This window comes from Staurois parvus, unplaced genomic scaffold (assembly GCF_062004578.1).
Source record: "Staurois parvus isolate SC_StPar_1 unplaced genomic scaffold, SC_StPar_1.0 ptg000151l, whole genome shotgun sequence".
In the NCBI taxonomy this organism is placed as follows: Eukaryota; Metazoa; Chordata; class Amphibia; order Anura; family Ranidae; genus Staurois; species Staurois parvus.
In genome coordinates, this window is record NW_028317947.1 from 295,892 (window position 1) to 310,844 (window position 14,953).

General features: G+C 41.0%; 1 protein-coding gene across 3 annotated transcripts in view; it reads left to right on the forward strand.

Moving 5' to 3' along the window:
- CACNB1 (calcium voltage-gated channel auxiliary subunit beta 1) overlaps positions 1-14,953 on the forward strand; it is a 145,921-nt gene that overhangs the window by 80,390 nt on the left and 50,578 nt on the right. For all 3 annotated transcript variants that reach the window (XM_089674306.1, XM_089674304.1, XM_089674305.1), the window contains 2 exons: positions 9,741-9,877; positions 10,035-10,108. In XM_089674306.1, the coding sequence (XP_089530432.1) occupies positions 9,741-9,877; positions 10,035-10,108 (211 nt within the window). The remainder of the gene's footprint in view (positions 1-9,740; positions 9,878-10,034; positions 10,109-14,953) is intronic.

The following is a 14,953-nucleotide window of genomic DNA, read 5'->3' on the forward strand; positions in this document are numbered from 1 at the left end:
GGTCTTCAACCTTGGGGCCTTGAACTGTTCACTATTAGCAATTACTGCTTCATCAGTCTTCTAGAAAGACTGTCCTCGGTTCACTATCTACAGCTGAACATTTTGGAGTATCCCATGCCTCAATCCCTATCCAGTTCTAGATTTTACTAGCAATAAATCCCCCAAAAAATATTTTGTACAGTATAACACTATTGCAGCTCCTCTATAATCCTTTCTTGGAGGGATGTTGTACCTGCTTTGATGGAAGCCTTTAGCCATTTATGAGCATTCAGTGTGGACAGTACGGTCAGTGCCGACCAAAGGGCACACAGGTGTAGATTGATCTCATGTTGATGAGCTCAATATGGTAAGAGGCTAAGCATTTGTCAGATGGTGGAAGCACAATGGTTCACTCCTAAGAACGTTTTTGTGATCACCATTGGATGACATATGGATTGAGCACGTTTATCATTTAAATTATTGGACTGCACCGTTAATATTTGGATTTTGAGACTCATATACTTAACTGATTTGTTGTTGTATTTATATGATAATTGAGTAGTGCACCAGGTAGATAGCATATAGCTGCAACTGCTTGTGTAACTGTAGTGTAAGTGCTGGAGTTTGGCTTCAGGTTGCTGGTGTCTAAATCTGCTAGTCCATCTAACACTCCCTTCCCCCCAGATTAACAATGCTGCTGTCCAAAGGTGCCCCTGTGCGCCTTCATCCAGAGTAGGGGCACTCTAATACAGGAGGTGTGTTACTGGCCAGATAATCAAAGGGAAAAAAGCCTAAAGAAAAAAAGATAACTAATGCAGTATATTACATTTTGTTTTTTTTGTTTAATACTGCTTTAACTGCTTGCCCGCCGCCCTATAGTAGAAGTACTGCTACAGGGCAATAGGGCTGCGCAAAATTAAGTATATATATATATGTGATTTGCATTGCTGGGTAGGGGGCATGCGCGCGTGCACCGCCATTGGCAGCTACGGATATCAATCACCGATTGCTGGGTAAAACTGACAGGGGAGAGACCTATGTGTAAACAACACAGGTCTCTCCCCTGTCAGCATGGATATGCTGTTTTGTATACAAAACAGCATGCCTCCCTAGTAAAACAGCACACATAGTAAAACACACACAACACACAGTTAACCCTTTGATTGCCCAAAAGTTAACCCCTTCATGCCCAGTGCCATTAATACAGTGTCAGTGCTTTTTATTAGCACTGATCACTGTATCAGCATGACTAGGGATGTCCATGGCAGGTAGTCAGTTCTCACCCAGTGTCAGAATGCCCACCACAGTCCCGCAGTCATGCTATAAGTCGCTGATTGCCGCCATTACTAGTATAAAAAAAACAAATTCCAGTGTATATACTGCCATTTGTAGATGCTATAATTTTCACATAAAACAATTAATTTACACATATTGGGATTTTTTTTTGTTTAGCAAAGACATGTTGCAGAATATATTTTGGCTTAAATTTATGACGAAATTTGATTTTTTAAATTTTTTTTATTGGATATGTTTTATTGCAAAAAGTCAAAAATATTCTTTCTTTGTAGCGCAAAAAATAAAAATGCAGAGGTGATCAAATACCACCGAAAGAAAGCTCTATTTGTGGGAAAAAAAAGAAAATATTTAATTTGTGTACAGCACAATTGTCAGTTAAAGTAACACAGCACCGTATCGCAAACACTGGCCTGGTCAGAAAGGGGGGTAAATCCTCTGGAGGGCAAGTGGTTAAGTTATACCAGGAAGTCAGCCACGCTAGAATGTGACGCTAGAATGTGTTTGTTGCCTCGAAAGTGGAAATGACTTACTAGTGTTCCCACCAATAGTCATATGATTATGTTATAGTTCTCTGGTATGGAAATTATTCACTCATTTCCAAAACTGACATCCTATGGGGATAAAAATATTGGAGTTGGCATTGCTAACTTCTTTTTAAAAATGCAGACACAGATGTCCTCATTCGGCTCATGGCTTAATTGCTAAGTGAATCAATGACCTGGAGCAAACATACACCATTCACATTTTTTGCTGATTGAGTAAAGGAGGGTTACAGCCCATCAGATTTTCGCCATCTGTATCTCATTGCGGAGATTTCCCTTCACTTCCTGTTCCATAGCCAACCAGGAAGTGAGAAGAAAATCCCTGCTAATGGAGCTGTTCTCCAAGACTTAGACTGGGAGGGAATATTGGCATTGATGAACACAACACAGAAATGGGAGTTCTTCAAAAAGACTGTATGTGAACACACTGCAAAATATATTCCCATTGGCAACAAATTTAAAAGGCTAAAAATCCAACCTATGTGGCTTACAGCCAAAGTTAAAAAGGCTATAGATAATAAAAAAAGAACTTTTATTCAATATAAAAATGAAGGAACGCTATCATCGTTTAAACATTACAAAGAATATAACAGATTATGCAAAAAGGAAATAAAGGCCGCAAAAATTGAAAAACAAACAGATTGCAAAAGATAGCAGGACCAACCCCCAAAAATTCTTCATATATATATATATATATATATATATATATATATATATATAATATATTAATAGTAGAAAGGTTCAGTCCGAGCATGTAGGCCCTTTACAAAATAATCTAGAGTGGGTGACTGGGAACAAAGGGAAGGCAAATTTAATAAATCCCTTCTTCAGCTCTGTGTATACAAAGGAGCATGGGGGAGCTCCTGTCCATAATGGGAATGGTATTGACACAGCTCCAGATGATCCACATTGGCTCACAATTGATATGATCCAAAAATATTTAGACAGAATAAAGGTGAATAAAGCACTTGGATCAGATGGCATACACCCAAGAATTGAGCTCTGTCATTTCAAAGCCATTGTTTCTAATTTTTAGGGACTGTTTAATGACTGGCATAGAACCACTGGATTGGTGTAAGGCCAATGTGGTGCCAATATTTAAAAAGGGATCAAAATCTTTTCCAAGTAATTATAGACCTGTTAGTTTCACATCTATAGTTGGGAAGATACTGGAGAGTTTAATAAAAGACCACATAGATGAGTTCTTGCTGGAAAAAAATATTTTAAGCAACAGAGAGCATGGATTCATGAAAGACAGAAGTTGTCAAATAAATCTGATTTCATTTTATGAGGAGGTGAGCAAAACCTTGGACAGAGGGGTGGCGGTGGACGTGGTATACTTGTACAGAGGGGTGGCAGTGGACGTGGTATACTTGGATTTTGCAAAAGCGTTTGACACAGTTCCCCACACACGGCTAATGTGTAAGGTAAAGTCTACAGGCTTGGAAAAATCTGTATGTAAATGGATAGAAAACTGACTAAAAGATCGTATTCAAAGAGTAGTGGTTAATGATTCATACTCTGAATGGTCTAGGGTCATCAGTGGTGTACCCCAAGGTTCAGTGTTGGGACCTTTTCTTTTTCATATATTTATAAAAGATATAGGGTCTGGGGTTATAAATCCCATTTCAGTCTTTGCAGATGACACCAAGCTGTGCAGTGGAATAACGTCCTTACAGGATGTCTTCAATTTACAAGCCGACCTCAATGCACTGTTTAATTGGGCAACTATGTGGTAAATGAGATTTAATGTTGATAAATGTAAGGTTATGCACTTGGGGGCTAAGAAAATGCATGCATCATACATACTAGGGGGGTACAACTGGGGGAATCAATGGTGGAGAAGGATCTGGGGGTTCTGGTAGATCACACGCTTAATAATGGCATGCAATGCCAAGCTGAGGTTTCTAAAGCGAGCAAAATCCTCTCTTGTATTAAAAGAGGTATAGACTCCAGAGAGAGATATCATATTACCCCGGTACAAATCATTAGTAAGACCTCATCTGGAATATGCAGTTCAGTTTTGGGCACCAATTCACAAAAAGAGCATTGGGGAACTGGAGAAAGTGCAGAGAAGGGCCACCAAACTGATAAGAGGCATGGAGGAGCTCAGCTATGAGGAAAGATTAGAGGAACTGAATTTATTCTCTCTTGAGAAGAGGAGATTAAGGGGGGGATATGATCAACATGTATAAATACATCAGTGGTTCATATAGTGAACTTGGTGTAGAGCTATTCACCCTGAGGTCAACACAGAGGACAAGGGGGCACTCTTTATGTCTGGAGGAAAAGAAATTTAATCTCCAAACACGGAAAGGTTTCTTTACAGTGAGAGCTGTAGGGAGTTTATTCCACATTTTCACAGCTCTCACTGTAAAGAAACCTTTCCGTGTTTGGAGATTAAATTTCTTTTCCTCCAGACATCCAAACTCCAATCTTCAGAGGAGACATTTACACTGATAATCAGGGCACTGATCATCAGTGCCTATAAGTGATGTATATCAATGCTGCCTATCAATGCCCATCAGTGATGCCTGTCAGTGCCCATCAGTGTCTCCTCATCAGTGCAGTCTATTAGTGAGGGCCAGGCAATGGAGAGGGGCTGTGCACTGTATCTGAGCTCTGGGTGGGGTACTACCATGTAGAAAGAGGATGGAAGGGAGGCCATTCAGAGAATTTTGTACAGATATTTATTTATTTGATTTATTTATTTCAGGTACTTACAGTGGGGCAAAAAAGTATTTAGTCAGCCACCAATTGTGCAAGTTCTCCCACTTAAAAAGATGAGAGAGGCCTGTAATTGGCATCATAGGTAGACCTCAACTATGAGAGACAAAATGAGAACAAAAAATCCAGACAATCACATTGGCTGATTTGGAAAGAATTTATTTGCAAATTATGGTGGAAAATAAGTATTTGGTCAATATCAAAAGTTCATCTCAATACTTTGTTATATATCCTTTGTTGGCAATAACAGAGGTCAAACGTTTCCTGTAAGTCTTTACAAGGTTGGCACACACTGTTGCTGGTATGTTGGCCCATTCCTTCATGCAGATCTCCTCTAGAGCAGTGATGTTTTGGGGCTGTCGCTGGGCAACATGGACTTTCAACTCCTTCCAAAGGTTTTCTATGGGGTTGAGATCTGGAGACTGGCTAGGCCACTCCAGGACCTTGAAATGCTTCTTACGAAGCCACTCCTTCGTTGCCCGGGCGGTATGTTTGGGATCATTGTCATTTTGGAAGACCCAGCCACGTTTCATCTTCAATGCCCTTGCTGATGGAAGGAGGTTTGCACTCAAAATCTCACGATACATGGCCCCATTCATCCTGTCCTGTACATGGATCAGTCGTCCTGGTCCCTTTGTGGAGAAACAGCCTCAAAGCATGATGTCGCCACCCCCATGCTTCACAGTAGGTATGGTGTTCTTTGGATGCAACTCAGCATTGTCTCTCCTCCAAACACGACGAGTTGTGTTTCTACCAAACAGTTCTATTTTGGTTTCATCTGACCATATGACATTCTCCCAATCCTCTTCTGGATCATCCAAATGCTCTCTAAAAAAACTTCAGACGGGCCCGGACATGTACTGGCTTAAGCAGGGGGACACGTCTGGTACTGCAGGATCTGAGCCCCTGTCGGCATAGTGTGTTACTGATGGTAGCCTTTGTTACATTGGTCCCAGCTCTCTGCAGGTCATTCAATAGGTCCCCCCGTGTGGTCCTGGGATTTTTGCTCACCGTTCTTGTGATCATTTTGACCCCATGGGGTGAGATCTTGCATGGAGCCCCAGATCGAGGGAGATTATCAGTGGTCTTGTATGTCTTCCATTTTCTAATTATTGCTCCCACAGTTGATTTGTTCACACCAAGCTGCTTGTCTATTGCAGATTCAGTCTTCCCAGCCTGGTGCAGGTCTACAATTTTGTTTCTGGTGTCCTTCGACAGCTCTTTGGTCTGCACTATAGTGGAGTTTGGAGTGTGACTGTTTGAGGTTGTGGACAGGTGTCTTTTATACTGATAACAAGTTCAAACAGGTGCCATTGATACAGGTAATGAGTGCAGGACAGAGGAGCCTCTTAAAGAAGAAGGTACAGGTCTGTGAGAGCCAGAAATCTTGCTTGTTTGTAGGTGACCAAATACTTAATTTCCGCCATAATTTGCAAATAAATTCTTTCCAAATCAGCCAATGTGATTGTCTGGATTTTTTTCTCATTTTATCTCTCATAGTTGAGGTCTACCTATGATGCCAATTACAGGCCTCTCTCATCTTTTTAAGTGGGAGAACTTGCACAATTGGTGGCTGACTAGATACTATTTTGCCCCACTGTATATAGCGCCGTCAATTTACGTAGCGTTTTACACATATATAATGTACATTCACATCAGTCTCTAACCCTCAAGGGGTGTACAATCTAAGGTCCCTAACTTACATTCATACATACACATACTAGGGCCAATTTAGACAGGAGCCAATTATCCTACCAGTATATCTTTGGAGTGTGGGAGGAAACCGGAGTACCCGGAGGAAACCCACACAGGCACAGGGAGAGCATGCAAACTCCAGGCAGGTGGTGCTGTGGCTGGGATTTGAACCAACAACCCTAGTACTGCCAGGCGAAAGTGCTAACCATTTAGCCACTGTGCTGCCCCGCAGATACACTGATCTGTTCAGTTGAAATTACCCTGTCAGCTTTCAATAACAGAAATTATTCAGGGCCTGTTTTATTTGATCCATAAATCACATTAAGGTTCTATTCACATTTGTGCAACATGTCATGCAACAATGGACACGGAAAGATGCATGACAAGTCGCAGCATTGTTTTCAATGGCACCTGCTCAGATCTATGCAATTTAAAGTCGCAGTAACTTTGAAAAGGTTTCTGCACTACTTTGATGCAACTTTGATGCCACTTGAGTGCCATAGAGTGTAAAGTCACATCAAAATCATATTAAAAGTCACACTCCGAAGTCACATTGGAAATCAGAGCCTAAAGGCCAAGTTCACCTTTGAAAAAAATAATAAATGCATATGTTTTTGCATCCTGCAAAGCATGGCACCTGCAATCAGTGAATCGCGGTTGAATGTCCAGCTCCTGCAGACTTTTTCTCCAGCTCTTTGCCCAGATGAATAGGAGATGAATAGGAGAGCTGTCCAGGTAGATGGCTGTAGGTAGACAAGTCTCTAGTTCATCTCCATAGCTGTAGAGATGTGCTTGAACACTGTAGTGGAGGCACATTTCTGGATGGATTGATTAAGGACAGCCCAGGAGATTGGCAGAGGGAAGTGGCACCATTATTTATTTATTTTTAATTTATTTTTAATTTATAAATTCTTTATTATTCATGGAATTTGGCAATGTGATACATAGCAGTACAGAATATCATTGTCTAGATGAGGAATCAGACCACAAGAACATGCATAGTGCAACCAGCAGCACAGAACATACAGATGTATGAAGAGCAAGTGCCGCAAGACATAACGTAAGCTGCGTGGTGTGTCTGGATCTATTCTTACGCAAAGGTCTGTGTGGGGCACTTACTAGGTAGGAGTGGGGGTGGATGGAAGCCATTCTGAGTTTCTTCTACGTTTATTTATTTTTTATTATTATTATTATTTATTTATTACAGCACTTTACATGTATTATAGATTCACAACAGCCCCTGCCCCAAACGAGCTTACAATTTATGGTCCCTAACTCACATTCATACATACACGCACTAGGGCCAATTTAGACAGGAGCCAATTAATCTACCAGCATGTCTTTGGAGTGTGGGAGGAAACCCACGCAGCACAGGGAGAACATGCAAAGTTTAGGCAGGTAGTGCTGTGGTTGGGATTAAAACCAACAACCCTAGTGCTGCAAGGCGGAAGTGCTAACCAACTGTACTTAAAGCGGAGTTCCACCCAAAAGGGGAAGTTCTGCTTTAAAGATTGGTCCCCCACTCCCGATTAAGGATTGGCACCTTTGGGGAGTGGGGGGGGGGGTACCCAAATTTGACAGGAGTTGTCCTCCTACCCTCCCTCCCCGAAGACTTGTGGGACATGTGGCCATTCGGGAAGTGCATGCGCAGTGGGTACCCAACTGTGACGCCACAAGCTGTCACAGCTGGGTGCCCACACTGAAGATACTGGCGCCTGGAATACAGGACGACCGGTAAAACGGGCTGCAGTGGGGGCAACGCGGGATCGTGGGACAGGCGAGTGGCTGTTTTTTTAAAAGTCAGCAGCTACAGTTTTTGTTACAGAGTGAGTGGAACTCCGCTTTAAAGAGGAACTTTGTTCTAGAAAAAAAAAAAATTAAACATCAGCAGCTGCAAATACCATAGATGCTGACATTTAATAAACATGCATTTACCAGTCCAGGAATCAAGCACTGTCCTCATCCAGACCGGTTCTTCGCTGGTCTTGGGTCCCCAGTGCCTCCAGCTGTGACTTCCTGGTGCTTAACAGCCGGTGTGGGCATGATTGAGACGTTCTGCACTTTCTAAATGGTCCCACAGTCTCCTGGGATCTGTGATGTGTTTCGGGAAGTTGAAGGAAAGGGGTGGGCGATCTTCTGCCTGGTTCGCATAGATAAGCTGAGCAGAAGTGAGAGCTGGTTCCTGCTAGAAATAGGTACCTGTTCCCTTTAAAAACAAAATCCAAAAGTAGGAAAGGAGGAGGGGAGGAGGAGAAAAAGCGGGACTTCCCTTTTTAGGTGAAGTTTCACTTTAAATCCCACATAGATATTTGTTACCTGTTGTAATAAAGATACAGCTATAATATTATATCTGCATAAAAATCAGTTCCTATCTGCTCACCATTATTTCTTCTTGAAAATACAACAATATCCCAGTTTTATTGCCATATGAAAACAAATACACATCCAAATATGCATACATGTCAAAATACATTAGCAATCCATCAAACAGTAGGAATGTTACATTCTTCCAAGATTCATGACATATCTATCATACATCCAACCACTGTATGGAAATACCGATATAAACATATCGAAGTTAAATATGTGGTGATTAGTATCACATTCGCATAAAAGCTTTTGTTACATTTGTAAACATGAATCCATTAACCAAAGAAAAGAAAATAACCCCCCTCCCCCCAACTTCAAGAAAAAGAAAAACTAGCCGGGATAGCACTTTTCCACCAAAAAAATAAAATAAAATACATAATATGTCTGGGGCTCATCACACATCTCAGCTCTAAATACTGTCAGAGCACCAAAAACCCCCCCAAAAAAATCATATTCATCCTTCAAGAATCATCCGGTACCGTTTCCCTGGAATTCACCCACCGGGACCATATCTTTCTGGATTTTCCTGCACACCCCTTTGCTTCATATGTCATCTCATGCATCTGAAGATCTACCAGTTTGGAACTTTATAGGTACCAATACACAATACTAGGTTATATAATTCTTAAGTTTATTTGCTCTCCAAAAAAATATTCATAAAATTATTAAGCTATCACAGACTATTTAAACACAGCCTGGTTTTTTGCATCCCTTTTATCTCTTTGTCCCACCTGCATAGTATCATATATCCCCGGTTTATTTAAGAATTTCCAAGAATCTTCAATATGCATAGTGGGGGAAAAAAGATATTCTCCTTTCTCAGGATATGAATGGGGTATGTATAGTTTTCAATATAACATCAAGGTTATGCCAACCATTTTTAAAAGAACATGCATAAATGAATGCTGCCCGGGAAATGTTTACCCCAGTCACCCATAGCCAGCCAGCAAAGCCTTATGGGATAACAAGGACATCCACAGAATCGTGAAAAAGTCCTATGTAGATAATTCAGCGTGTATAAAGTTCTGAAAATTCCTTGTACGTTGGCTTCAGTCATGTGTCCAAGAACGTTTAAAAAAGAAACAGGATCCTTCTACGTTATTTCTTTAAAATGCTCTTTTTTTGTACTAGAAATATAACAATGACTGGTGGATTGGCCGAGCGGTTCGGGAGGGTTGTGAGGTGGGATTCATCCCAAGCCCCGTGAAGCTGGAACACATGCGAATGTTGCAGGAACAGAAGTTGCGACAGAGCCGGCTTAGTACCAGGTGACTGCAGTACATACTGCATACAGTACATACTGTTCATACTGTTAGTGTATGTGATTTTCTTCCTACCTCTCTGTCATTCACACAAGTTTCCCTTATCCAGTGTATTCTCCTTTACTACCTCACTATTTCCTCTTCTCCTTATCTTCCCTCGCAGTAAATCCATTGGAAACTCCAGTAGTTTAGGTGATGTAGTCAGTGGTACACGGAGACCAACCCCACCAGCTACAGGTGAGGAATCCAATCCTGTCTTTCTCTTTATAGACAGAACATCATGTGCTATCTATCTCCATTTCTTGCTAACTGTTCTTTACATGTATAAAACACAAAGTGGACACCAGTGACAGTTATCCGAAGCTGGGTTTAACTGTAAAATCAATGGGATGTCTAAAAATGTGATTAATTTTATGAATGGATACCAGTTTTTTTGTGTGATCTCAGATCAAATCAAAGTTTATTTAAATCCTCTGATCATTGGTGTCATTAAGGTTTAATGTATCGCATGAGGATTGCAGCCATGTTTTCAAAACACATATGAAAGCCATTTATATATTTGTTTTCAATATTTTAAGCTGGTGGCACTGCTGCTTTCTTTATCCAAATCTTATTTTACTGCTTGGTGTTATAATCTTTTCTAAAGTATTAAGTACGGTATGTCATGCTCATTGATGATTAACGAACACCTTCTTTGAAGTCCTGAAAAAAAAGTTTTCGACAACATTTACACAAGCTTTCTCTTTAGGCATTACAACATTTAACCTCATCTAAAATGAAATGAATAATTTAGCCATGGTTAGTAATCATTAGGGAGCATAGATACTATGGTGAAAAGCAACTAGGTTCTTTGCTGTTGGTTATAGCATTTACATATTTTTTAGATTTTTTTTTTCTTGTTGAATCTTTATTGTTTTTTAAAAAATGACATGACAGAGAACGGGGCTCACAAATGCCTAAGAATAGTAGTAACAGGCATAAGGCTGGTTTTAATAAAAATTAGTTGACAAAAATACAAGATTTGCAATGGGCAGATAAGTCATCAAGGATAGGTTGTGCCAAAGTGATCAACTGTGACTTACCAATTAATGGGTGAAACCAGGTAAAGGAACTTGGCTATATATTGTGGATAGGACCATAATGGCTAAATAGATTATATAGAGAACCATAATGACATTGCCATGAGCCATTCAAAGTTTCTGCAGTGAGAGAGTAGCAGAGAGAGAGAAAAGTAGGGAGAGAGGGGATGGTAGGGAGGGTCCCGGGGGGGGCCACCTGGGTCCTGAGAAAAAATAAGGACAAACTAGGCCAAGGGCAATGGTATTAGGGGAGTACAGGGAGTCATCAAAGCTTGAGGGTAAAATGTATCACCCACGGTTGCTATAACTATAATTTATTAAGTAAGACTGCTTCATTTTTAGATCATGACTTGGATTTAATAAGCTTGATCATTATGTTGTCAGCTTGTCCATTGTGTTGCGGTGTTATGCATCTGGTTTACCTTTATGAGCCATATAGCCTGATTGGTTCTTGTGAGCAACTCAGAGACTTACAGGGTCTACTAGCATTAGACATGATTCACCCCTACCCAGGTGAGATTAGGAATGTTTGATTGTAATGTCCTTACAATCACTAAGATCTGGGGCAAAGACCCAATCATGTGCAAGAAAAATTAAAAACAGTATTTTTACTTGCACATGATTGGATGATGGAAGTCAGCAGAACTTCACCTCATCCTAAACTATGGGGCAAATACTCTTGCAAAGTGCAACTTCCCTTGCATGGTGAGCAGACTACTGGCCATTAGTAAGTCAAGCCTTTTGTCTGCTAGATCTTCACTTTCAGTTTCATCACTTACCCTTCAGTCTGTCTATTGCCCTTCCAAAAGTCTGTTTTCCATGTTGCTTGCATTCACCCTTCAGGGGTGTAAATTTCATATTATATAGACAATCTTCTCCTAGCTATGAACATAGTTACATAGTTCATCTGGTTTAAAAAAAAGTCCATCCAGTTCAACCAACAGAGAAAAACAAAAAAGCTGGGAAGTCTTTGAAAACTCTGGTACCCACCAGTGACGTCCCGAGGCAGGTGCGGGGGGTGCGGTCCGCACAGGGTGACACCGGACCCGCTCCACGAAAAGGTAAGTTGTAAAGCAAGCCGACTATCCCCGCAGGATGGATCGGATCCATCCTGCGGGGATCATCAGCTTTCTTTACAACTTACCTTTTTTTGGAGTGGGTCCGGTGTCACCCCATATAGGTTGCATGCCGACGATCCTGCGGGGATCGTCGGCATGCAACCTATACGGGGTGACATGGTGTAGTGGCAAGATGTGTCTCCCATGTAGATATGTCCCCCCTGAAGCAACTGCGCATGTCCCGGTTTCAACCGGACATGCGCAGTTGCTTCAGGGGGGACATATCTACATGGGAGACACATCTTGCTGCTACACCAGACCTGCTCCAAGAAAAGGTAAGTTGTAAAGAAAGTTGACGATCCCCGCAGGATGGATCGGATCTGCGGAATATCTAGTGTTGAAGAAGGTAGCCCAGTTTAAATGGCTAGTCAATTTTGCCAAGTATCAAACTCAGCAACTTGAGTATTTGACATGCTGTTTATGCAGACCAGGAAGAGTCAGTGATTGCATAGTCTTCAAACTTTTCAGTGCAAGAAATATTTGGGCATACAAGTGGCCTGCATACTGGAAGCGAAATTTGTAGACACACTTTATCGACTTCTGGAAAGTTAATTTTGCCGCAGAGAATTCCCCATCCTTATGTTCTTGAGAAGTTTGGCTTGGTGAACCAATCTCATCATTCTCCATTGGATTTTGATATAGGGGGTGTCAATCCCCACATCGCTACTATTCAGTGCTGCCCCTTTATAAATGCAGCTATAGGATCCTAGGTTGAGGAGTGCTGACTTAGCTCTTTTTAGCCTTATAGCAACAAGGCAAAAATCCATCTCTCAAGCAGAAATGTTGTAGGCGACAGAGGTTTCCAAAAATGCCGTTGAAGCTTTTCTGCAGAAACACAACCAAACTGGCAAGGTTGAGGACCAGCAACCAGATCAGCCCCAGAAACCAGAGAAGCAAATGAGAAATAAAGAAAACTTACTTGCTATACCAGAAGATATACAGTAGCACTATCAGCTTAGAAATGGCAGGAACCACTGGGGTCCTGGTACAGCCATCTGAACTCTGAAGATGTCTTATCAGATATGATCTTCATGGTGGAGATACAGGCAAAAGGCCATCCTCTATATCGTAAACAGAACAAAAAATATTTATGGCATTATTTTTGACAGTATTCTTGTGTTACAGCTTTTTTTTCAGAAGTTCCTAAATGTTTGGAGAATACTGAATTTTCCAGGTCTCAAAATGGCATACAGGACTGTCAGCCCTGCAGACCTTTTGGAAATCATTGGCAGGGCAGTCAACAGGCTACCATACACAATGCACAGTTTTCCCTGTTTATCTCCAGGAAATAGTGGTCCAAAGCTCTTAAGACAGACGCCGTCTTAATTTCAAAGAATTTTAGTTTTATATTTCTTCTTTTCCATTTGAATGTGCATGTTTCACAGAAGATAAGAAGATAGGTGTTCCGACAATTGCTTTATTTCCATACTGACCTTGGCTTTCGCTCCTCTGGGAAATGAAATTGAAATCTTAATTTTCTCTGACCCTTAAAGATCTTCTACAGGAGTCTGTCATCTAGATGTACAGATATCCCATTTGATGTCATAGCGTTTGAGTGCCAGAAGTTGGGAAGAATGCAGTTTTTTCACTAGATTATTGAGATTCTTTTCAAGGCCAGGAAGAATTCCACCAAAATCACCCAATCCAATATCTAGCACGTTCTTTGCTTTCACTTTTGCTGTGGCAAATTGGTTGCATCAAGGTACAGATTTTGTCTATCATAGCCTTTACAGATGTTCACTGTGCTTCTCCTTGGAGGAAAAAAATCACATCTGTCATTGGTGTTTAATCAATTGAATGCTCCTCCCTTTTAGTCAAACCACCTGAACTCTTTCTGGCTGGTAATTTTAAAGGTGGCCTTTTTGATAGCGATTACATTGGAGCGCAGAGTATAGAAGTTTCAAGTCTTGGTAGTGTTGAAACCATTGTGCCATTTCCATGAAGAACTATAACTATCTCAAGTTTCTTCTTACGGTGCTCTCTAGTTTTCATTTGGAAATGCCAAAGGCTCTATGTGCAATGCTTTCTTTCTTAGACCAGGACACTTTATCTTCCATAGACAAGACAAAACTGTTGTCTTGTTACTGTAAGAGAAAAAAAGAAGCTTCAGACAAGATTCTGATCCTTCTGTTGGGCCTAGGAGAGTTCTTCATGGCTTCTCCAGGAAAATATCTACATGGATTTAAGGCTATTCAGAGGTGAAACCAGATCAAAGGTCTTTCCATAAAGAACCATAACCATCTCAAGTTTCTGCTTACAGCCCTTTCTAGTTTTCATTTGGAAATGCCAAGGACTGTATGAGCAATGCTTTCTTTCTTAGATCAGGACACTTTTTTTTCCATAGACAAGACCAAACTGTTGTCTTGTTATTGTAAGACAAAAAAGGCTTTCAGACAAGATTCTGATCCTTCTGTTGGGCCTAGGAGAGCTCTTCATGGCTTCTCCAGGGTAATATCCCCATGGATTTGAGGCTATTCAGAGGTGATACCAGAGCAAAGTTCTTTCTTCCCCTGAAGAAGTCAAGCTTTGTTCCACCCAGGGTACAGAAGACTCCTGGGGAGCTTGTACCAAAGTTCCAGCTGACATTTTCTACTCAATGCAGGTACACATGGCTGCAAGTTCTTCTGTCCAGTTGGCTTCTAATTTTTTCTCTGCCACTTCTAAAGCAGAATAACATATTTCTGTTTACCATGATTTTGCTATCCCAACCTGTTTGTTATTTTTAGTTCATTTCCAGGTGTTACGAACATGCAGTGAGATTGGGGAAGGGAAAATTGTAAAATTCATACTTACAAAAATTTCCCTACTCCAGTTTCTCTTCATGTGAAAACTACTTTCCTGCCTGGTTCCACTATCTGCTGAGATGCAAATGGTGGGTCATAGAA